Source organism: Saccopteryx bilineata, chromosome 6, assembly GCF_036850765.1.
Source record: "Saccopteryx bilineata isolate mSacBil1 chromosome 6, mSacBil1_pri_phased_curated, whole genome shotgun sequence".
In the NCBI taxonomy this organism is placed as follows: Eukaryota; Metazoa; Chordata; class Mammalia; order Chiroptera; family Emballonuridae; genus Saccopteryx; species Saccopteryx bilineata.
Window position 1 is genome coordinate 167,907,096 of NC_089495.1, and position 25,222 is coordinate 167,932,317.

General features: G+C 43.7%; 1 protein-coding gene across 2 annotated transcripts in view; it reads left to right on the forward strand.

The window, feature by feature from the left end:
* The window catches only part of RALGAPA2 (Ral GTPase activating protein catalytic subunit alpha 2), a 386,122-nt gene that overhangs the window by 38,527 nt on the left and 322,373 nt on the right, over positions 1 to 25,222 (forward strand). For both annotated transcript variants that reach the window (XM_066237690.1, XM_066237692.1), the window contains exon 3: positions 2,737 to 2,789. In XM_066237690.1, coding sequence (XP_066093787.1) covers positions 2,737 to 2,789 — 53 coding nt within the window. The remainder of the gene's footprint in view (positions 1 to 2,736; positions 2,790 to 25,222) is intronic.

The window sequence follows — 25,222 nt, forward strand, 5'->3', positions numbered from 1 at the left end:
AGCTTGGTCGTGGGGAGGTAAAGGTTGCTGTTTGCAGGCTGAGGAAGGGGAGCTAACTATGGTGCAGGGTGATGGGGGAAGCGGGTTGAGACAGGGTCAGGTATGGAGAAGAAGACGTGGGGAGGGGTGTGTGGATGCTCTGACTGCTTCTGTAAAACCTGAGGCGAATGCCGAGCCTGGGGGAAGGAGCTCGGGCCGAGACACGGAGGTGGTCTGGGACACACAGCAGATGCTCACAGTCTTACAGAACGCCCAGGCTCTAGCAAGGTATCACATATGGGCATGTGCCTAGGATGCCAACAGCATTTTTGTTCATTTTTGTTTTTTTAATGAATTGCTCTGTTTTTTCTCCTGGGAATTATAAATTGATATAAATCTTGAACTTAAAATTCTTTTTCTTTTTTTCCTCCCCGCTTGGTAGATATTTTAAATATGAAACGATCAGATTATCTTTCTTTCTAGCCTTGCTCTACTACTCCACTTTCCTGTCAGATGTGTGGAACAGAATAGTGTGATATTATTTGCAACCAAAATAAAATGCCGTATCTTTAAAAAAATCCAAAAAACCCTTTTTAAAGGGTCCTCCCTCCGTCTCTCCCTCCTCCCCCTTTTGCTTCCTCTATCTTTTTAAGAAAAATATAGCTGTTGAAGACGGCATCAGTTAGTTTGTGCTGCAAACCATCCCGAAACTGAGTGCTGCCAAACACCAACCAGTCATGTAGCTATGGTTTTCCGGCTCTGTTGGGCATTTCTGCTGGTTTAGGCTAGCTCATGCCTCTGATTCAGCTGGTGGTGGGTGGCCTCGTTCACATGTCTTATGGTTGGCAAGCTGTTGACCAGGGTACCTTAGTTCTCCTCGTGGCCCCTCTTGTTCAGTTAGCAGGCTATCTTGGGCTCCTTCAGATGGTGGTCTTAGGGTTCCAAGCTCAGGAAGAGTGTTTTCAAGTGTGCTTGCTTCACATTTGATAACATGTGGCATTGGCCAGAGAAGTCTCATGGCATCTCAGATTCAAGGGATGGGGAATAGACATCTTTTGATGGGAAGGGGAAAGCTCTCTCCATTTTTATAGTCTACTGCAAAGAATCATGATGAAGAACCAGTAAAAAACAAGCAGATTTTGAAATTTCTTGCATTTGGTACAATCTTTGTTTTGATTAGAGTGCAGGGAAGAAAGTGTCCCAAAACAAAAGTCAAAGAAAGTGGTACCAAGAACAATGAGCTCTTTTCCAGGTAACTTCAGCCTTCTGGTTATTCAGGGCACATCCTGAGTTATTGGCTCTGCCTTCAAAGTGTGTCCAGAACCTCTGGCCTCTGTCATTGCTGTGCTGGTAGTGCTGAAGCTCCGTGTCCTCACCTGGATTACTACACTTTCTGGACCTCCTTTAACCCCTCCAGAGTCTCTTCACAAGAGCTGTTGGGGTGATGCTTTAAAAACGTGAGTCCCGTTAGGGCTCTGAGCTCTCCAGACCTTCAAATGGCTTCCCGTTCCTGAAATCACTGCAAAGGCTTCAGATCCTGCCTGCCTTCCTTTGCCCCTTCGCACTCTAGCCTCACCTGCGACAACTCCCCCTTTGCGCCCGACACAGGGCCGCCTTCCAGTTGCCTTTCTTTTTGACCTTGCCAAAGCTGCTCAGCCATACCACCTGCACTGTCTGGTTCCTCTGCCTGAAAACATTTCCCTGAAATCCATATGGCTTGTTTGCTTACCCCAAATTTCCACGTGGCTTGCTCCTTACCTTTTATATTTTTGCTCAGCCTCACCTTCTCAGCAAGGTGTTCCCTGACCTTGCTAGTGAGAATTGCGTACCACCCTTTTTGGCATTCCCCACCTGCCTTTTGGATCGGTTTTCTCACTTACTCATTTATTGAACATCTCCTCCTGCCAGACCGTAAGCTTTCTCGGGTCGTTCTGTTTTGTTCGCTTCTGTATCCTCAGTGCCTGGAATAATCCCTTACACAGACATTCTTTATCTGTTCAGTGAATGCATGATACCTATTTCATAGAGCTGTGGGGATTCAGTCAGATCAGGGGTCCACAATTTAGAGCTTGCTGCTGGTTTTTGTAAATCAGTAAATATTGGACACAGCCATACCTGTTCATTTATATATTGTGTGTGGCTGCTTTTGCACTGTAACAGCAAAGCTGGGTGGTTGTAAGAGAGGCCTGAAAAGCCTAAAGTATTTGTAATCTGGGCCTTTACAGAAAAGGTTGCGGATTTCCTACATTAGAGATTGTATGCTAAACACTCAGCACAGTACACAGACTGGACAGTAATGGTAACTGGTGCCACAGGTGTCATACTTTTTATTGTTTTATTATCAAAAGGACAGTGTGTGTGCAGTTGCTTAAACAGATATATGACTTTTTATAGTTATTACTGCTCTATGGTTCTTTTGTATCACAAAACTAGAAGTCTTTGTTTATACTGTGCTTTCTATCACAATTTGATCTCATAAGTAACTAATTGAGAAATGAATAAATTACCTGTTATGGGTTGGTAAGAACTTGAGAAACATGGAAACTGTGTTTAAAGAACTAGCAAGGTTTTGTCCCGGGCCGTCTGGCTTGGTGTCCATCGCACTCCTGACATGGGCTCCACACTGCTTTCTGGTATTATTTGATAAATAAATGCATGTTGAGGGTTCAGTGTTTTAAGATACCTTTAAACATAAGTTTTTAATATCCTAAAATTTATACATTGTCATAATAACTAATTTTTTTTAATATATTCCAGGGAATAATAAGTCACAAAGGGAGGAGCTGGACTCCATCCTCTTTCTTTTTGAAGTAAGTTTTTGTTAATTCATTTAGCTTTTAAGATTCTTGTTGAAAATATGGTATTTTAGATCAGTGGTTCTCAACCTGTGGGTCGCGACCCTGGTGGGGTCGCCTAAAGCCATCAGAAAATACATAATGCATATCAGGTATTTACATTCCGAATCATAACTGTAGCAAAATTACAGTTATGAAGTAGCCACCAAAATTATTTTTTGGTTTGGGGTCACCGCAACATGAGGAACTGTATTGCGGGGTCACGGCATTAGAAAAGTTGAGAACCACTGTTTTAGATCTTTAATTTCACTGGAAAACAAATAAAAATGATGGAAATGTATTTCCTTCCTTCTTTCCTTCCTTCCTTTTTACAAACAATGTTGCAAAGAATGATCTTGTGATTTTTTTTTGCAAACTCATGGTAGAATTTTTTCTGTGGGGATACCTAGACATGCAATTATGAGATAGAAAAGTATGCACATTTTAAATACTGATATTGCTAAATTGTTCTTCAAAAAGGTAATATAAACTTATATGTAAACTTATATGAAAGTCTTATGTAAATTTCACTAACCAACTGTGGAGATGGTTTGTCTTTTTCATATATGCAAACTGACATGTGGAGATGGTTTGTCTTTTTCATATATGCAAACTGACATGTATGCTTGCTGTTTTTTATGTGTATTTTCCTGACTACTGAATGAGGTTATGATCTTTTTATGTGTCTGTGTGTCCATGTGTATTGATCATATATTCTCTTCAAAATTGAAACAGTGTTTTGACTTAATTTTTGATCTATTAAGCTTAAAGTCTTTTTTTGTCCAAATGTATTAGATAAGTGGCCAAAGTACTAATACTTTGATAACTAGACAGGAACCAAACTATAGGTTTTGAAAAATTAATCGTTGGTCATCTAGAAATAATTCAGGGTTTGAAGAAACATGCTTAGGTTAGTATGAGGTCGACTTTATGACTGTAAAGGAAAGGCCTAATATGTGTTTGCTGCAAAGCTGGCCAGGGAGGGAGGTCGGGGTGAGGGAGAGGGGAGAAAAGCTCTCCCTGGGCTTTCTGGGTCTGTGGAATAAGACAGGCACAGCTGCCTCCAGCCTGGGACTTAGCTGATTGCTGTTGCTCAGCAATTCTGGTTCCCCTTTCTCTCCTTCGAGGGCTGTTCTCATTGCTCAGAGCGACCCCTTCATTCACCTCCTGTTCTGTGGTGGTCACGGTGCTTCCTGCGGTAACTTACACTCCTGTGAGGAAAGCCTGCGCGGAGCTGTAGGGTGTGCAAGGTGGTTCTTCTGGGACCACAGTGCCGGGTTTAAGCAGCTTCGTTTATATAATTTTTTTAGAACTTAAATATGCATCTATTGACTGTCATTTGTTTATACTATTCCATTACTTTAAATTGTTTTATTTATATAATAGTTGATACATTTACTAAATAATTTCTAACATATGTACATTTGAAGCATGATGGTCGAGTGCAGACTTTTGTGCCCCTCCCCTCACCCACTTTGAGAACTAGATGCTCCTTCTTGATCCCATCTTTTCTTGTTCCTGTAATGCCCCCCCCACACACACACACTTTGTCGTTTCCTTTCTTTTTAAAACACGGTTTTAGCACAAGAATTTGTGTCCCTCAACAACGCATTGGATAGTTGTGTTTGATTTTGAGTGAGATAAAAATGGTCTCATTTGGCACAGTCATCTGTGGCTTGGCTTTTACTCTCAATGTTATTTTAAAGATTTATCCATGTTTCTGAATTTAGCTCTAGTTCATTCATTTCATTCCCACTGCTGGACTAAGTAAATATGTATGATTTATTTTTGTTTTAATTTTTATTGATTTTAGTGAGAGAGAGAGAGAGAGAGAGAGAGAGAGAGAGAGACAGGAACATCAAGCTGTTCTATATCTGCACTATCCAGGGATCAAACTGGCAACCTCTGTGCTTCAGGACTAACCAACTGAACTATCTGGCTAGGGCCAAATGATTTGTGTAATTTCAACATTTTGTCTTTAGATTTTCTTTGGTTTTCTTGGTAGATAGAATGTCTGTGAATAATGACAAGCTTGCTAGTCGTCTGTATTTCTTGTGTTACTGCACTGGCTCTAGTACATTGTTGAATAGAAATGCTAAAAGCATTTCTGTTTCTGATTTAAAGAGAGTTTCATTAAAGTATCATCATTAAGAAGAATGTTTTCCATAAATGGTTGGTAGGTACGTTGTGAGATTAGGGAAGTTTGTTTCTATTCGTAGTATGGTAAGATTTATAAAAATAATCATAGATGAGTTTTGAATTTCTTGAGTGTTTTTTTCTGCACTGATTGAGATAACGTATATGATGATTCTTCATGATTATTGATGGGGTGATGACAGTTCTTAATTTCTGGCAGGGTTAGGGCTACTGTTTGCATTTTTATATCTGTTTTCATAACTGAGATTGACTTGAACTTCCCTTCTCATATTTTTGAATGATCCTGTTATAAAGGTTATAGAACTTGCTGTCAAGTACTTCTTTTTTCGTTACATAAAATAGTTTACATAAGATTGGAATGGTCTGGGATATTTTTACTCTTTCCTGTAAAAGCATTCTGAAACTGGTGCTTTATTTATTTATTTTTAATGGGAAGATTTTAACTACTCATTTAATTTCTTTTAATAGTTTTAGGATTATTTTAGTATTCTAGTAGTTTTCTGGATTCAGGTTTGTTAAATTATGTATTTTTCTAAGAATTTGAAGAATTCTAAAAATTTGTTCTTATCACCAAAATTTTCAAATTTATTTGCATGACCCTTCTTTTAGGGGTCATAATCTCTTCAGATTTGTCTGCTCTAGATTAATCTTCATTGTCTTCAAGCAGTTGATATTTATAGTAGACACATTATGGTTGTAATTAGTAGTAGTAATACTAGTAATGGTAGTGAAAGTGTTTGTGTCACACCTCACAGATATTATTTTACTATGTAGTCTAGTTGCCATGGTAGCGGTTTTAAACTCTGTTCTCAATTCAGTTGTTCTTTAAATGCTTTTTCTCTCTGGCTTCTCTTACAATCATTTTCTTAATTTTTGGTGTTTGGCAGTTTTACCACAAAATGTCTACTTGAAGATTTCTTATTTTATTTGGTATTTATGTGCTTCCTGTATTTCTGAATTCACATCCTTTGTAATTTTTATAAAATTTTTAGTTATTATCTTCTCAAATATTGACTCTTTCCTGGTCATACTTTCAAGGATTTTTATTTAAGCTTCTTGATCTTTCCATGTCTCTTAAGCTTGCTTTTATCTTCTCTTCCCTCTATTTCTTTGTCTTGCATTCTGGGAAATTTCTTCAGTTCTCTCTCTCTCTTGTTTTTTTGACAGAGTTAGAGAGAGACAGATAGGGGCAGACAAGACAGAGAAGAAGGGAGAGAGATGACAAACATCAGTTTTTCGTTGCAGCACCTTAGTTGTTCATTGATTGCTTTCTCATATGTGCCTTGATCAGGGGGCTACAACAGAGTGAGTGACCCCTTGCTCAAGCTGGCAACCTTGGGCTCAAGCCAGCAACCATGGGTTCATGTCTATAATCCCATTCTCAAGCCAGAGACCCTGCACTCAAGCTGGTGAGCCCGTGCTCAAGCTGGCAACCTTGTTTTCGAACCTGAGTCCTTTGTATCCCAGTCTGATGCTTTGTCCACTGTGCCACCGCCTGGTCAGACTCTTCAGTACTCTCTTCCACTGCACTAACTTTCTTCATTTGGGTCTAATCTACTGCTTAACCAATCTATTGAGTTTTAAATTTCAGAGATTCTTTTTCATGTTTTAACTTCTTTTGGTTTGGTATTGGTATGTGGATGGTTGCTTTTAACAGTCTCTTGATCCATGTTCATTTTTAGTTTTCTTTTATTTTCTTAAACATTTAGCATGTATTATTTTATAGTCTGTATGTGACTTCTAATATCTGAAGTTGTGTAAGTTTGTTGGTTATTTCTGCTGTCTCTCACAGTGGCCTTCATTTCTTGCACGTTCTGTGATATGATTTTGAGGTCAGATTTAATCAAATACAGGTGTAATCTGTTTTAATCCTGTTTTTGTTTTCTGGAGGGTTTTTTGTTTGCCTTTGCCAGAAGTCTGGGATTGCTCTTGATTGGGATGACTGTGGCTTCATTTGAGGGTCCTGGTTTATTAATGGAGTCTCAGGTTCAGTTTCTCAAACTTGGCATGTGGTCGGTGGGATCTGGGCTCTGGAGGGCACAGACATCTGTAGGCATTGCTGTGGAAACACAACGTTTTCTGTACCTAGCATTGTTTTTCTTAAACGTGTTGCATACAGATCGGGTTTTGGCTCACCTCTGCCACCTTTCTTCCCTTATATGTTCTCTCCCACCATTTTTTAAGTTTCCGTATGTCCTCCAGAGTCAGGAACGTTGTGCTAATTGCACTTATTGTCACTGATTCCAGGTCTAATTGTTCTGCGACAGGCTAGTCCATCAGAGAACGCTTTCCTGTGCCTCTCATAGAGCAGGTGTAAGTACCTTCTCCTCAGGTCCGAAAATTCTAGATTTAGGGAGGATGATATTACCGATACATTAGCAACTACACAGGATTAGTTGCCTATTTAATAGAACAAACATATATTATTCAAAGCTTCATAAAACTTTCAATTTGCATAGTAAATGAATAAACAAAGAACCTGTTTTTTGTTTTTTGTTTTTTTTTTGCCTATGTTGGCTGTCACTGGCTTTAGAAGGTAAATTGTAATTTGTGTTGTTAATTCTGAGAATTAAGTAACATATTGCTACTTTCTATAAGTTAGTGCCATATAAGGAGATGGTTTATGAGGATTTGGAGATAACTTATCTAGGTGTGAATAATTGGGAAAGGCTTTCTTAAGACCTGTTAAATTACAGAAGGGATACTATGTAAAGATACTGTAAAAAGAAATGGATTGGAAGAAAGCATAAAGTTAAGAAGGCATGAAAGAAGAGTATGTAAGGACACCTGCTGTGTGTCCTTGTAAGTCATGGACAATCTTCTGGAAGGGAGCCTTTGAAAAAGGAAGCAGTGGTCCTTAGATGTGTAGATATTACAGTGCTCTGATAGAGCTCGGACTCAGTCAAGGCTGCCGGCCCACTGCAGCTGCAGGCAGTGATGGGACTCCGTTGCCTTTTTCTTCTCCTTGGAAGTTGACCGCCAGCCATCTTTGCTGTGGTTTCAAATCTGTGTACCACTTAGAGTTTCTCCTGTTGCTATTTCATGGAGATATTGATTTTTTATTGAGTTTATGACTCTAATTTTACTCTTTTTAAAAAATTCATATCTCATCTGTTGCTGTGTGTTTCAGATAAGAGTGTGGGGCTCCATAAAATGAATTTACACCGTCATCTTGACCAGAATGTAAATGCTGTACATGGGCCATTTTGTTTAATCCTTTGCTTCTGAAGTAGATTTTGTCTTCGCAGTTTTTATCAATGGAAGAATAGGAGCTTCGTTGTATTAGTTGACTTGTTGAAAATTGTACATCTATCAGATGGTACAGGAGCTGTCACCTCTGGTCTGAGTCTGGACCCGTTTTCTTAACTTAGTGCCATGCTGCCTGTCACTTAGGAGTCTTGGTATTCTCTTGCTTCTCCATCTTTATTCCATAGGCCATCTATACCAGCACACACTTATTCTTTATTGTACGCAGTTACTGGGTACCTACTGTATGTCAGGCATCGTTCTAGGTGCTGGAGATAAGACAGAACTGCCAGCGCTCATGAAGTGTATATTAAATTTCATGGTAAACTGAGGTGTCCACTGGCGAGAATGGACTTATGTCAGTGTTCTGGTAATGACCTCCTGAGTCACAGAAAATTATGATGACCCTTTTCAGAAGTGACACTTGGTGGTAGCCCTTGAGGTGGCTACTTGCGTAACGGAAAAGGAGGATTGGTATAGAAATGTAAGGCACCTATGGGCTTCAAGTTAAAAAAATTCACTTGACTTTGAGAACTTTCTGGATTCTGGAGTTGAGAGATTTTTTAATGGTATGCATTTTCTTTTAATTAGGTGTGGTAAAACAGAGACATGAAAATGAAGAAAGAAGTTTTTATTGTACTCACAGTCCCCTAGTAACAGGAGGCACGGCATGCCAAGTAGGGCTATACAGAAAAGTACCACGTAAAATGGGTAGGCTGAGAAAGAGGAACTGAGGGTAAGAGCCTTGGTTGTATTTTTCTCCAGAAGGAATGAGCAAGGTAAGGCAAACAAACTACTAAGCAGGTTTAAGATGGGATAGTTTGAACAATTTTGGTGGGCTCTAGATTGTAGGGATGATCCCTAGTTGTCTGGTACTTGGTCTCTGGGTGATTCTGGCTGGAGGATAATGTCCTAGAGTGTGAGAGCCCATAAGAGGAGGTAGTTGTGGGTATGGATTTGGGATTGGTAGGTTGGAATATCAAAGGCATGCTGTCAGGTACTATCTCTAGGAAGTAGCTAACAAAGGAGGGGGCACTCCCTCCTAGGTCAGCAAGGCTCCAGAATGTCAGAGCATCAGGAATTCAGAAAACAGGTAATAGTTATTACAGAAATGTTTCACACTGCCAGTCGTCCCTTGCCATATCGTGGTTCACTTTTTGCAGTCTCACTGTATTGCAGATTTAAAAATTATATGTATCTAATTTTGTGTTGCGGATTTTTCGCTATGTTACGGGATTTTGTGGTATATAGGTATTTTTATATATTTATTATTTTAACTATTTTTGCGGTAAAATAAGCAAAATAAGTGTGGGAAAGGTTAATAACACTGTGGGGAGGTTTATAAAAGTATGAGGAGGGTTTTTAAAGCCTTAAAATATATATAAATAATAAAATAAATTTAAGGTTGCTACTTCGCAGGTTTACACCTATTGCGGGGGTGCTGGAACCCCACCCCTGCGGTAGACGAGGGACTGACGCCATCCTTCTTTAGTAGAGAAATGGAGTAGTTTGGAGTTATTTTTTTTTTTTTTCATTTTTCCGAAGCTGGAAACGGGGAGGCAGTCAGACAGAATCCCGCATGCGCCTGACCGGGATCCACCCGGCATGCCCACCAGGGGGCGATGCTCTGCCCCTCTGGGGCATCGCTCTGTTGCATCCAGAGCCATTCTAGCGCCTGAGGCAGAGGCCACAGAGCCATCCCCAGCGCCCAGGCCATCTTTGCTCCAATGGAGCCTTGGCTGCGGGAGGGGAAGAGAGAGACAGAGAGGAAGGAGAGGGGGAGGGGTGGAGAAGCAAATGGGTGCCTCTCCTGTGTGCTGTGGCCGGGAATCGAACCCGGGACTCCTGCTCGCCAGGCCGACACTCTACCACTGAGCTAACTGGCCAGGGCCTAGTTTGGAGTTCTTTACACGGTTAAAAAAGCTTCTGGGCCATGACAACAAGGCGTTCCTTACCCTCTCACACCCCAATTAAAATACAGTAGACATTGATGGAAGGGATTTAAGTTGAATACTTACACATGTTCTGGCCTCAGAATGTTACTTATTCATGTGTTTTTCAAATTTCACAGAGTTAGAAATTAAAGATACACAGGACATTTGATTTCTAGATTCCTAATTTTTGAATTTATTCAAATTACCCCTTCAAAATAAATAAACCCTATTTTGTTGTTGTTTTTCTTCCTGGCGCTCTCAACTTGTGGCCCCAGGTCCCTGGGTGGGTCTTTCCGTTTGCTGTTGGCGTGCCCTATTGAAGTGCCCTGGCATACACACTGCCCGCTGCTGCCCCTTTGCCTCTTTTCTGCATAGTTTCACTCTGACTCCTGGTGTTCTTTCTCAGGGACTGCCCTTTGCTCTCCTCGTCTGGCCCATTCTTTCAGGCTTTGTTCAGACCCATTCACTTCTCTGGCAGCTCCAGCCAGAGCTGGCCATTCTTCTCTGTGAACACATACAGTACGCCCCTGCTTGTTACCATTTGATTATAGCTGGGTGATCCCAGTTAAAACTTTAATTTTTTTTTTTTTTCATTTTTCTGAAGCTGGAAACGGGGAGAGACAGTCAGACAGACTCCCGCATGCGCCCGACTGGGATCCACCCGGCACGCCCAGGGGCGACGCTCTGCCCACCAGGGGGCGATGCTCTGCCCATCCTGGGCGTCGCCATGTTGCGACCAGAGCCACTCTAGCGCAAGCGCGGCGGAGGGGTGGAGAAGCAAATGGGCGCTTCTCCTGTGTGCCCTGGCCGGGAATCGAACCCGGGTCCTCCGCACGCTAGGCTGACGCTCTACCGCTGAGCCAACCGGCCAGGGCCCCAGTTAAAACTTTGAAGTGGCTACGTTTTAGCTTCCGAAGGAGACCAGCAACCATTACTTATAACCTTTTGTACTCCCCACAGTGATTTGTACCTCTTAATATTTACTGTTGTAGTAAAGCCTATTAAATTCTCAACTTACCTTTCATGGGTTATTTGATATTTTTATGCTAAAAAATTCTGTTTTCCCACTGTATGGCCAGAGGCTGCCACCATTGTGGCCATTCACATGCAGGTTCTTATTGAACTTGGACAGATGATTAAGAAACAGTAGAGCCAAAAAATGGTGGGCCATTCCTTTATTAAAGCCTCTCACTGGGTGATGAGCAAACAGGCAAAGAAAACACTTCCCTCTCACTCAGGGCTCCCAAATCCCCGACACATTCTCCGGTTCCACAACCAGGAGAATCTTTTCCAGTTTCTCCTAGAATCAAAGGCCCCACCAGTCTCAGCGGAGTCGCAAAGCCCCTCAGCGCTGGTTCCCCCTCTGCACACCTTCTCTTTCCCTGCCGACATGGCTTCTTTCTGCCTCTTCTCCTTCTCTGCTCTTTTCAAAACTTTCTGGCGCAAAACCTCTCCTCCAGAAAATAGTAGCAAAATAATGGCCTCTCCTAAGCAGGAAGGTAATTTGCAATTTCACAGACTAATGTACCTGGCACTGCCCAGCCCCCAATGCAAACTATAAGTGAGCAAACATAAAAATCATATTTTACAAACTTATTTGATGAACACCCACCTAAAACTCTCTGGAGAAAAGACATGGGGGGAAAAAGGTAGCAGCTTGACACTAACGAGCTGTACAGCCTTGATTAAAGTGCTTATTAACCTTTCTTTACCTCGGCTTCCATGAGCATGGAGTGAGGGAATGGAGTGGGTGAGCTCTGGGTCTCTCCTAGCTCCACCAGCTTAGGATGCTTCAGATGCAGCACTGTTTGAAGTCTTTAAAACAACAGAGTCATGGGGGAAATCATTTTAGCATGATGTTTAATTGTATGCTTTCATTTGTTTGTTTGTTTGTTTTTTTTGTTTGTTTTTTAAGTGAGAGACAGAGACAGATAGGGAGAGGGACAGACAGACAGGAAGGGAGAGAGATAAGAAGCCTCAATCCATATTTGTGGCACCATAGTTTCATTGATTGCTTTTTCATATATGCCTTGCGGGGGGGGGGCCTCCAATTTAGCCAGTGACTCCTTGCTCAAGCCAGTGACCTTGGGCTCAAGCCAGCAACCATGGAGTCATGTCTGTGATCCTATGCTTAAGCTCCTGAGCCCGCCCTCAAGCTGGCGATTTAGGTGGTTTCGAACCTGGGTCCTCAGAGTCCTAGGAGGATTCTCTGTCCACTGCGCTACCACCTGGTCAGGCTCATTTAGTTTTAAATATTAAATTGATTTGACTCTGAGTAGCCTTTGCCTATTTAAATATCTCAGTGGCCTTTTTTTTTTCTAGAGCAGCTCTGTTTAAGAGAACTTTCTGTGATGCTGGGAATATTCTATATCTGCTCTATCCAATTAGGTAACCACTAGCCTCATGGGCTGTGTAGTGCTTGAAATGTGGCTAGTGTGACTGAGTGATTTAAATTTTAATCTTAAGTAATTTAATTTAAATTTGTGTTGCTAATGGCTACCAATTAGACAGAAAAGCTCGATAGTCTTCCAGCAGAGCCTCTTTTCTCATTGGTAAGACATTGTTAACCACTGATTAATCCTTAGCCTGTTGCACACCTGTGTCCTCTGGGGTGGGGACTTAGGTTAGTGTTTTACAGAAGTGGTTCTCGGCCATTGTTATCCAAGTGCCCTTGGCCAAGGGGAAAAGAGCATTTATTTTCAAAGGGTGAGGTAACATGACTTTAAAGTGGCCTTTTGTAAACACTAAATTGAAAAGCCACACACAGTTTTATTTTACTCTTCATGTTTGTTTTAAGATGAAAATAGTATTTTAGATAATGGACAAATTACATAGTATTTCATCTCCCCACCACACTTCACCTTCCCTCTATCCCCACCCGCACCCCCAACATAAAGACACTCTGGTATCCTTTCAAGATGATGCACGCTGCCCCTTCTTTGGTGGGTGTAATGCTCGTGGCTGAGGCCAGGCAGGTCCACACTGGATTCGGGCAGATGGTAGAGAAACTGTGGAGCCGAATGGGTTGGGCCATTCCATTTAATAGAGTCTACCAATAGCAGACAAGCACGCAGGCAGGGGAAACCGCCTCTCTGGCAAAGAAACAGCAAAATGGCCCCTCACAGTGACCGGCAGGCAATCCACTATCCGCAGTCACCCTGAGCGCACGCACCCATAGCCTTACATAGGCCATACACACGTGGCAGTGCCACGTGCTCACGTACCAGTCAGGCAGAGTGCTTGCAGCTGGTAAACCAGCAAACCAGCGAGCAAGCCTAACACAGCTGCCCCACAGTGGGGGAAATCGGGTTGGAGAAGCGTGGACCTGAGAGCGAACTGGCACAGGGTGCTGCCCCGAGAGTCATACGGTAGGTATGCCGCTTTCCCTAGGGTAGACGGAGGCCTCTGCACACCATCGCCCCCACCCCCCTGCAGTGTGGAGGGAGTGCTGGATTGGGGGCAGGGCTCCTGTGTGCACAGCCTTGCTGGGTGTAGATAGGTTTGGGAGTCATAGCCGCCCTGCAGTGAATCCATGGCTGGCACTGAATCTCTCTTACTTTAATGGAATTCAACACACTGGGTCTCCTGTTCTTCATTGTTCCAAGTGAGCTTACATAGATAGCTGGGTTAGCCTCTGATTCTTTTCCTTACAGTGTGAGGAAAGGACTTTTAATAGCTTTCCGATAGTAATAACACAATTGGATCCAGTCCAGTGCCTGGAGCTGTGCAAAAGGTGAACCAAGTGGCTGATTTTAATTCTTTACAATTGCTTTGTAATGCCCTCCAGTAATTTGAATATTGATTTTATTTCCCATACAAATACATTTATTTACAACTTTTTACATTTACTAGTGTCACTCTACTTCAGACATCAGTAATGAAAAATTGCCTGCAGAAAAACTAGAATTAGGACTATAGTAGGATTACAAACAATTCTGAGATGTTTGTTTCCATTTCTCACCCAACACCTTCCCTCACCCCTGCACCTTCTCCCTTCTTTTTCTGGTGGAACTGTGTAGTTTTATATCTCTTTGAAAATGAACATAACTTAGACTCTCCTGCAAGGGATCAGTGCAGATATGTGGGTTGAATCAAAATCAACTCATTCAGGGCAGGTGTCCTACAGGACTGTCACAGTTCTTTTTCTTTCTTCATGCAATGGCTCTGCCCTTTCTTATGAGTAAATAACACAGCAAGACAGCAGAATTGTATTTTTACAATGAACTACTACAGCCTCTGCCTTTTTTGGTTTTCTTTGTTACTCTTTATTTCAGACTGTCCAATGTGGAAAATTACTTCCATACTCCTCCCTCCTCCCACACCCAGGTGAAGGACTTCCACAAACTTCTCATGCTGTGTCTGCTTTTTATTTCTTTTCCCCATAAGGACCACTTCACTGTTACTGAGTGGAGGAGGGACAAGAACAAATAACATTTACAGGAAACACACATTCTTCTTAAATCCTTGCAATTTAAATTCTTATTGAGTTCAAATATTTGGATACTTCAATGGATTTTTTTTTTTAAAGAATGGTTTTAGTTTTGAATGCAGCTCCTGGGTCACTACCATACTTCTAAACGGCTGCTGGCAACTGAGAAAAGGCCAGTGTCAGTTCACATTTCCTGGAGAACATTTAAAAGGACAGATACCCCATCCCCCTTCATCTCCCCATCCCCCCTTCATCTCCCCCATCCCCCTTCACCTCCCCCATGCCCCTTTCATCTCCCTCATCCCCCTTCATCTCCCCATCCCCCCTTCATCTCCCCACCCCCCTTCATCTCCACACCCCCCTTCATCTCCCCACCCCCCCTTCATCTCCCCATCCCCCCTTCATCTCCCCACCCCCCTTCATCTCCCCATCCCCCCTTCATCTCCCCACCCCCCTTCATCTCCCCACCCCCCCTTCATCTCCCCATCCCCCTTCATCTCCCCATCCCCCCTTCATCTCCCCACCCCCCCTTCATCTCCCCACCCCCCCTTCATCTCCCCACCCCCCTTCATCTCCCCACCCCCCTTCATCTCCCCCATCCCCCCTTCACCCCATCCCCCTTCATCTCCCCATCCCCCCTTCATCTCCCCATCCCCCCTTCATCTCCCCATCCCCCCTTCATCTCCCCTATCCCCCTTCATCCCCCCAACCCCCTTCATCTCCCCCATCCCCCCTTTCATTTTCCCCATCCCCCCTTTCATCTCCCCCATCCACCCTTTCATCTCCCCCATCCACCCTTTCATCTCCCCCATCCACCCTTTCATCTCCCCCATCCCCCCTTCATCTCCCCTATCCCCCTTTCATCTTCCCCATCCCTCTTCATCTCCCCCATCCCCCTTTCATCTTCCCCATCCCCCTTCATCTCCCCCATCCCCCTTCATTTCCCCATCCCCCCTTTCATCTCCTCCATCCCCCCTTCCTCTCCCCATCCCCCTTCATCTCCCCATCCCCCTTCATCTCCCCCATCCCCCTTCATCTCCCCACCCCCCTTCATCTCCCCCATCCCCCCTTCATCTCCCCATCCCCCTTCATCCCCCCATCCCCCTTAATCTCCCCCATCCCCCCTTTCATTTCCCCCATGCCCCCTTCATCTCCCCATCCCCTTTCATCTCCCCCATCCCCCCTTCATCTCCCCCATCCAACCTTCATCTCCTCCATCCAACCTTCATCTCCTCCATCCAACCTTCATCTCCCCCATCCCCCCTTCATCTCCCCATCCCCCTTCATCTCCCCATCCCCCTTCATCTCCCCATCCCCACTTCATCTCTCCCATCCCCACTTCATCTCTCCCATCCCCCCTTCATCTCCCCATCGCCCCTTCATCTCCCCCATCGCCCCTTCATCTCCCCCATCCCCCCTTCATCTCTCCCATCCCCCCTTCATCTCCCCCATCCCCCCTTCATCTCCCCCATCCCCCCTTCATCTCCCCATCCCCCCTTCATCTCCCCATCCCCCTTCATCTCCCCCATCCCCCTTCATCTCCCCATCCCCCTTCATCTCCCCCATCCCCCTTCATCTCCCCCATCCCCCTTCATCTCCCCACCCCCCTTCATCTCCCCCATCCCCCCTTCATCTCCCCATCCCCCTTCATCTCCCCATCCCCCCTTCATCTCCCCATCCCCCCTTCATCTCCCCATCCCCCTTCATCTCCCCTATCCCCCTTTCATCTTCCCCATCCCCCTTCATCTCCCCCATCCCCCCTTTCATCTCCCCCATCCCCCTTCATCTCCCCATCCCTTCTTCATCTCCCCATCCCTTCTTCATCTCCCCCATCCCCCCTTCATCTCCCCATCCCCCTTTATCTCCCCATCCCCCCTTCATCTCCCCATCCCCCCTTTCATCTCCCCCATCCACCCTTTCATCTCCCCCATCCCCCCTTTCATCTTCCCCATCCCTCTTCATATCCCCCATCCCCCTTTCACCTTCCCATCCCCCTTCATCTCCCCCATCCCCCCTTCATTTCCCTCATCCCTCCTTCATCTCCCCCATCCCCCTTCATCTCCCCATCCCCCTTTATCTCCCCCATCCCCCTTCATCTCCCCACCCCCCTTCATCTCCCCCATCCAACCTTCATCTCCCCCATCCCCCCTTTATCTCCCCCATCCCCTTTCATCTCCCCATCCCCCCTTCATCTCCCCCATCCCCCCTTCATCTCCCCCATTCCCCCTTCATCTCCCCCATCCCCCCTTCATCTCTCCCATCCCCCCTTCATCTCCCCCATTCCCTTTCATCTCCCCCATCCCCCCTCACCTTCCCCATCCCCTCTCCCCTCCCCTCCACTCCCCCTCCACTCCCCTCTACTCTCCCTCCCCTCCCTTCCACTCCCCCTCACCTCCTCTCCTTTCCCCCTCATCTCCCCCTCACCTCCTCTCATCTCCCCCTTATATCCCCTCATCTCCCCCTTATATCCCCTCATCTCCCCCTTATATTCCCTCATCTCCCCCTTATATCCCCTCATCTTCCCCTTATATCCCCTCATCTCCCCCTTATATCCCCTCATCTCCCCCTTATATCCCCTCATCTCCCCCTTATATCCTCCTTCCCTCCCCTCCCCTTCCCTCCACTCCCCCTCACCTCCTCTCATCGTCCCCTTATCTTTCCTCATCTCCCCCTTATATCCCCTCATCTCCCCCTTATATCCCCTCATCTCCCCCTTATATCCCCTCATCTCCCCCTTATATCCTCCTCCCCTCCCCTCCCCTCCACTTCCCCTCACCTCCGCTCATCTCCCCCTCACCTCCTCTCATCTCCCCCTCATCTTCCCTCATCTCCCCCTTATATCCTCCTCCCCTCTCCTCCCCTCCCTTCCCCTCCACTCCCCCTCCCCTCCACTCCCCCTCCCCTCCACTCCCCCTCACCTCCTCTCATCTCCCCCTCATCTCCCCCTCACCTCCTCTCATCTCCCCCTCATCTTCCCTCATCTCCCCCTCACCTCCTCTCATCTCCCTCTCATCTCCCCTCATCTCCCCCTTATATCCCCCTCATCTCCCCTTCCCAAAACCACTCTGGATTCCTTGGCAGGCAACTCAATGCCACTGGTTATCATGACCAGATATTGAGTCACCTTTATGAAATTGGGGCATATTTTAATATGTTATATATATTTTAAATGAAAATAGAAGTGCATAATTCTCTGGCTCTCTTTATAACATTTGGCCATACTTGGTTTTGTTAATGTTGAGACTTAGGTTGGGAACAACTCTGGTGGTACAGCATTATTGTCATGGCATAGTGTGACCTGCTCCACAGTATTCCTTGAGACCCCTCTGCAGGGCGCAGGCAGCTGGGTGGCCATGCTCTTTCTCACTGGTCTTCTGTATCGCCTGTGATGGTGAGTGAGCTCAGTAGTCATTCCTCAGTGTTGTGCCCTATACCAGATACTGGGAAGTAAACCCAGGGCCCAGATCTCTCATTTCTCTAGCACATGGTTATTCTGGTGTCTCCTTTTGGTCATGAAATGTTTGTGATGTCTGCAGACGGGTAGAGGGCAACAAATATAAACATCTAGTCCATTATGGAGACTATTTGAGTGCATTTTTTGTGGTTAAAATCTGATTGTATTATACAGCATGTTAGTAATTTTTTATTAGATCACGAGTGTCTGAGTTGAAAGGAGACATTTTCAGTGGATGTTTTAACTTCTGAATTTAATGTTTAAGACGACAGTTTTCCTTATGCCTCAAGACATAGGTGTGAAACTTGGGATTCAACCAACAGTATACACTGAATTACTCAATCCACCTTCAGGGAAGGGAAACTCAAGGCAGATGTTTGAAAGTCTGAAATTACATTCTTGTGATTATCTGTTCCAGTCCAGGTGCGCTGAGCTTGGTGGCATGCTGACCCCTCTCACTTGAGTTGTCGGTAACTGACACTCTCCAGAGCAGATCCTCTGGAAGGCAGCTCTAGTGATCCTCTGGAAGGCAGCTCTAGTGAATGCTTCTAAGAATCCTTTAAGGGACAGATGGTGGAAACTGCATCAGGGCTAAAATATAAGGAAAATTCACGATTAAACTTGTGTATGTATTTATTGTTAGAACAGCAGATGTGTGAAGTGTTTTCTTTTAAATTGATTGGAATTAATGTGAATTGTGTTAAGTTGATTTCATATATATATACACGCACACACACACACACACACAAATTTAGGAGGGAGTTGTATAAATATTTGCTGTGTTGCAAATTTTCTGTAGCTTGTTCTGTTAGGATGTTTAGCATGGTGACTGTTACAGAGTGACACCTAGTGTTTAATGTGCTTTTGACACTGGACAGGTTGGAAGGGAAGAGTCTGGCTTAAAGCCATTAGGGATCAGCTGCTCCTGCAGACCTTGGGCATTCACTGAACTTGGGGGAGTGGCCAGTCCTGAGATGACTGCAAGTCTGTGATACTTCCTACTGTGCTGAAGTGAGCATTTAAACCCTCTTAAGTTTCTAGGATGGTGGGAACCATGTGGTGACATCACCCAGGGGCTTTGTGATTTCTACTTGTTAACTCAGCAGTATTACCCATTACCCCAGTCCATGAAAAAAAAGCCAAATCTTGGAATCAGTGGCTCTGCACAAACTGGGTGTCTTGGCTACTACCATTTATTGGTCCACTCACTCTCATATTTGTCATTTAGCTTTGGGGCCCTGTCTCCTACGCCTATTCTCTAGCTTCTTACAGAACCACATGCAGACCTTCGCCAACCAGAAAATTGGAGAAATCTACCTAGCTCTACACACTAACCCTGAAACCTACACTCGCGGGGCAGAAAAATCCAAGCCCCTATGACTACGCCCCTTACCAGCAGGAAGTAGCTACAGAAAAATGATCATCACCCCTAAACCAAATAACAAAATACTGGAGTGATAGGGTTGCAGGTGGGGGCATGATCCTCTCCTCCCTTAAGTGGATGAAGGGACATTGACAAACTAGATGTTCCAGATCACCTTCCCCAAGGCATCTGGGTGACTAACTTGGGTGTGGAAGGGCCCCTAGCTTATTTACGGTTAATCTTACATAAATCGGTTAATCTTACATAAATCGCTGAAAGATACATTTTTCTTTAATGACCACCAGCCCCCACCCTCAAATCCCCTATTTAACCCTACCCATTAGAGAACTGGGGGCTGTTCTCCCTTAGGAGACAGCCCAGCAGGTTTGCTTTCATTAAAGCCTGTTACACTGGTCTTTCAGACTCCGATTGATTCTATCACCCATCTCTTTGTTGACATTCCCACTAAGTTCATGTACTTTTTTTCTAAGCATCCTTATAACCAGAGTTCTGAACTCTGCATCTGATAGATTGCTTGTCTCCATTTTGTTTCGTTCTTTTTCTTGAGTTTTATTCTGTTCTTTCATTTGAGACATGTTTTCCTCCTCATTTTGTCTGTCTCCCTGTGTTTGTTTCTATGAGTTAGAGCTGCTTGGTCTCCTGGTCTTGGTAGAATGGTCTTAGACAGTAGACATCTTGTGGGGCCCAGTGCCACAGCCTCCCCAGTCACTCGAGCAGTGCGCTTCAGGTGTGCCCCTGTGTGGCCTCTGTATCCTTGATTGCTCTTGGCATGTCAATGGGAGATATTTACCCCCAGGACAGTGGGCCATGAAAACTGGCCATGACCATGGCATAGGAGCTGCTGTACAGGGACGGACACCACAGAGTAGGACTTGCTTTAGCAGGGTTCTGGTGCCTGAAGAGTCTGATCCTTGAGTGTTGCTCATGGAGGTGGTAGGTTGGTGCTCTGGCATGGTCTAAAGCTGTTTACCAAGCAGACTAGCTTGGGGCCTCCTGGGAGGAGCAGGCCAAGATCAGCTATTGCCTGTGCCCTGTCCTGGGCCACCCAGCATGAGCTACAGAGCAGCCTGCAGATGACAGTTACTTGTGCCATGTTTGGAGGTGCTCAGGAGAGGCCAAGCTGTGAACAGAGGCCAGCACTGCTAGTGCTGGGCCTGGGGCCACTTAGCAAGAAGTATGTGGCATGTGGAGGCCATATGCTGCTTGTTTAGGGTTTGAGAGATTTTAGGAAAGTCTCAGCATGAGCCAAGGCCATCCTTTTGTATGGAAAAGCCACTAGAATTAGCTTAGATAGGTCTGCAGGTTGGGTGGGGTGTGGTCTTAGGGAATCACCAGGGTGGGGCAAACAGTGTTAGCTAGGTGATGGAGACTCAGATATGGCGTCCCCCTGTGCCTACAGGCAGAGGAGTCAGCAATGGAGCAGTGGCTTCTGCCAGCACTTCTGTTTGAGAGAAAGCTACCCCTCTAGCCCTTGCCCCACCAGATAATACAATTTCTTCTTGTATGTCCCTGGCACTTTTTGAGCTGCTGCCCCAGTGCTGAGCTGAAAGCCAGTGAGTCTGAGTAAGTCCCAGTGTAGGCCCTTCAGGAAAAATGCCTGGGACTCCAGCAGCCCCCTATCTCACTTAGGCACACTCCCTGCTGGTGTTCACAGCCAGAAGTTACCAGGACTTCTCTTTCTGGCACTGGAACCCTGGGCTGGGGGCTGGTGTGGGGTGGGTCCCCTGGTTCCCAGGGGGGATGTCTGGAACAGATATAGCCCTCTTGATTTTTTAACTGTCACCTGTGGGTGTGGCACCAGCCTATTCTACCAGTCTTGCTGTGGCTTCTTTATATTCTTAGTTATAGGACTTCTGTTGCACTAGATTTCAGGTGGATCTGAATGATGATTGTTTTACAGTTTAGTTGTAATTTTGATGTGTTTGTGGGAGAATGTGAGAACTGCATTTACTTATCCTCCTTGACCAAAAGAGTTTAACCTTTTCTGAAACTAATGGTTTTAATTTGCATTTCTCTGATGGTTAGCTGCATTTAACATCTTTTCATATGTCTATTGACCATCTGTATGTCCTCTTTGGAGGAATGTTAATTCAGATCCTCTGTCTATTTTTTAATTAAATTCTTTGGTTTTGCACACGTGCACATGTATGTTTGTGTATATGTTGAGTGGTATTCTTTATTTTGCATATTAACCTCTTACTGGATGTATCATTGGCAAATATGTTCTCACTAGAAAGCCCAGCGGTCATACGAAATGACCGCTGTTCTAGATATTATAAATTGTAATTAAAATGATTTGTGCAAAGGTGTCTGCTAATTCAAACTGAATTACCCAGGGCAGGCGGCAAGGACGCCCTTTTGCTTAGTGCCCCACGGGGTTTCCCCCTTCTACTTGCTTAATTGCTTAAAGTAGAGTGCAATGAAGGAAACCACTGGCGGTACATTTCTTAAGAGCCACCGCCAGCTCAATAAATAAAGGTGATTTAAATAATAAAACGTTAATTCACATGTCAAAGATCTCTTTGTACACAACATCTTTTGTGTAGATCTTTCTAAACGTGCCGAACTGGCTTCTGAGGGATCAAGTATATATAATTGAGCAAACTTTCTTTTCCTGTCAGAAGGATGCAAAGTTCCAGTTTGATGGTAAACTTGACCATGAAGTCGAAAGCAATAAAGTCCTGGTCCAGGCAAGTCAACTGGTTTGTTTCCCATGGACGCAAAAGCAAACGAACTATTAATGGATTGAATGCTATCCATGTACTGTTTGCTATTTGGATGCTGATTAGTCAGTAATTTATTCAAGAGTGGTGGATAATTCTCAGTTAGTGGAACTACAATGTTTCCGTACTTGCAACATTGAGAAAATCCTTTCTTGCCACGGTCAAATCGATTAGTTTCTAACTTGAAGTTTAAGGACTGACAGTGTTCACATTTAATATTCATGTCACCAGAGGAATGCTCAAAAATTAAAGTTTCTCCATTTGAAACTGTTTTAATCCTTTTTGCATTTCGGTCAGCATTACTCTGTCGTTTTTTTGCATTTCTCTCCTGCCTTTGTTCAAGGGACTCATTTTGTTGAGACAGGTTTTTTTGTCTTGCATCTGAGGCAAGCCTTGTTTCTCTATGCTCATCAGTCTCATTTTGCCGAGAAAGACGCATTTGCTCTGCGACCGAAGCAAGCCTTGTCTTTCTCTGCTCAGTGGTTTCTTTTTGTTGAGAAAGCCGTTTTTGTGCAGCTTTAGCTCCTTTTCTCTCCTCTTCAGTGCTGTATTTTCTAGGAGGCATTCTTTTTTTTTTTTTTTATTTTTTATTTTTATTTTTTTTTATTTATTCATTTTTAGAGAGGAGAGAGAGAGGGAGAGAGAGAGACAGAGAGACAGAGAGAGAGAGAAGGGGGGAGGAGCTGGAAGCATCAACTCCCATATGTGCCTTGACCAGGCAAGCCCAGGGTTTCGAACCGGCGACCTCAGCATTTCCAGGTCGATGCTTTATCCACTGCGCCACCACAGGTCAGGCTCTAGGAGGCATTCTTAAAAGAAATTACGTTAAGACGTAGTTTTTATGTAAAACAGATGATTGCCAATGCAAACAAATGTTCACCTTCCCCCCTGACACGCTCAATTTGCGTTCAGCCTTAAATTGTTTCAAAAGCAGATGATTGCCAATGCAAACAAATGTTCACCTTCCCCCTGACCCGCTCAATTTGCGTTCAGCCGTGGCAACTTCACTCCATTGGCTAGTACAGTTACACAAGCAACCAATAAGCTATTGGCAACAAACAGACACTTAAACCGCATATAATAAAGATATTCAGTAGGTTATTTTTTTGTTTTATTGATGGTTTTCTTTGCTGTGCAAAAAATTTTAGTTTGATGTAACCCCAATTGTTTATTTGTTTATTTTTTCTTTTGTTTCCCTTGCCAAGGAGATAAATCAGAAAATATATTGCTAAGAGATATTGCCTATATTTTATTCTAGGAGTTGAATGGTTTTGAGTCTTCCATTTAAGTCTTTAACTTATTTTGAGTTTATTTTTGTATATGGTGTAAAAGGTGATCAAATTCCTTCCTCCCTCCCTCCCTCCCTCCCTCCCTCCCTCCCTCCTTCCCTCCCTCTCTTTTTTTCTTCCTTACTTCCTATCCTCTTTCTTGCATGTATCCAATTTCCCCAGTACCATTTTTTGAACAGACTATCTGTACCCCATTGTATGTTCTTGCCTGGGGTGGTCTCCCTTTGGAAGTATGCCTTGTCTATATTCATTTCCTTGTGTGAGTTCTGACATCACTGATGTTTCTGGTTTTTCCCCTTAGGGCAGGAGCGATGTCCTTTGTATTTCTATCTCTGATCCCTTGTATGGTATCTGACACCAAAGGGGCACTTAAGCATATTACTTATTGAATCAAATAAATGATTGATTCACAGAATATTTGTTTTAATTACCTGCACTACCATCAGTTCAAATTTCTACCTATAGCTTATTGATTTGCAATGCTTGGAGATGATTTCATTGATAGGAAATTGTTTTGATTATATTTATATTTCTTTTGAAAAATTACCTTACTCAGCCTTTTGAGTTTAATTTTAGTTTTATTTCATTCTAACATCATAGAAAATTAAAGTCTGTAGTTTTGCCTTTTTTTTCCCCAGCTTTTATTATATAGCATTCACATTGTTGGTAATGGTCTGTAACATTTTTTTTTTTTAACTCAAGTGTTGCTCAGAAGAGTTTTTTTAAAATTCTTCAGGTAGTTGAGAATTTTTGAGTTTAAACTCTCAGTAGTGGACTTTCAATGTGTTGAGTTTGCTTGTGACCTGTGCAGCTCTCCTGTGAGGGTTTTATTCACATGGCTTAGAAAAATAACTTTTAGTAAATGTTTTATGAGTGTTAGAATCTCTGAGTGAAAATTTCTCTCGCTACATACACACATATTAAATCAGTCTTACTATATTTAAATCTGTTGTACTTATGGCCTGTTTTATATGTTAAAGATAGAACATTAAAATCTTTACATATAAATGTAATTTCTCCTCAGTTTCTCTATTTTTTTTATTTTCATGTATTTCATTATTTGTTTTATTTGTATCTGTTATTGGTTGCATCAAGGTTCCCAAGTATTAATAGCTAAGTTGTGAATTACATTTTTAATCTTTTTGAGATGACTCCCTGGACCCCCTTGAAGCCTTTCACTTGATACTGACACTGCTTCATTGTGCATCTGTGCCACGTGTACTCAGTACATACTTATCTGTATTTTATTTTTCAGCTCTTTGTGTTGGAAAGCCAGTTCTCATTGACTTGGTCTTGTAGAGAGATTTAAACTATTCATATTTATTACTCTTTTTATATGATAACTAACATTTCTGTTTTTTCTTTTACTTTTGGTTTTTTGGGGGGAGAATTCACTGACTTTCATATTATGAAATATGCTTTGTGACTTGGAAGATGTATTTCCTATCATTCTAGTAATTATCCTTTTTTCTTCTTTCTAATTTTTATTTATTGATTTTTTTTTAGTGAGAGAGGAAGGGTGGTAGGGAGGGAGAGAGAGGGACTGGAACAGCAGTCTGTTCCTCTGTGTGTCCTGACTGGGGATCACACTGGCAACTACTGTGTTTTGGGATGATGGTCTAACCAACAGAGCTATCCTGCCGGGAATCCAGTAATTATCTTTAAATTAACAAAGTGCTATTTGAACCTCTTTTCTTCTAATTATTCATATCAAGACTAAAGCAATATTTGATGGTAGCCCCAAACTTTTACTTTAATCCCATGTATTTCTTGCACTTCTCACTTCTCAGCTC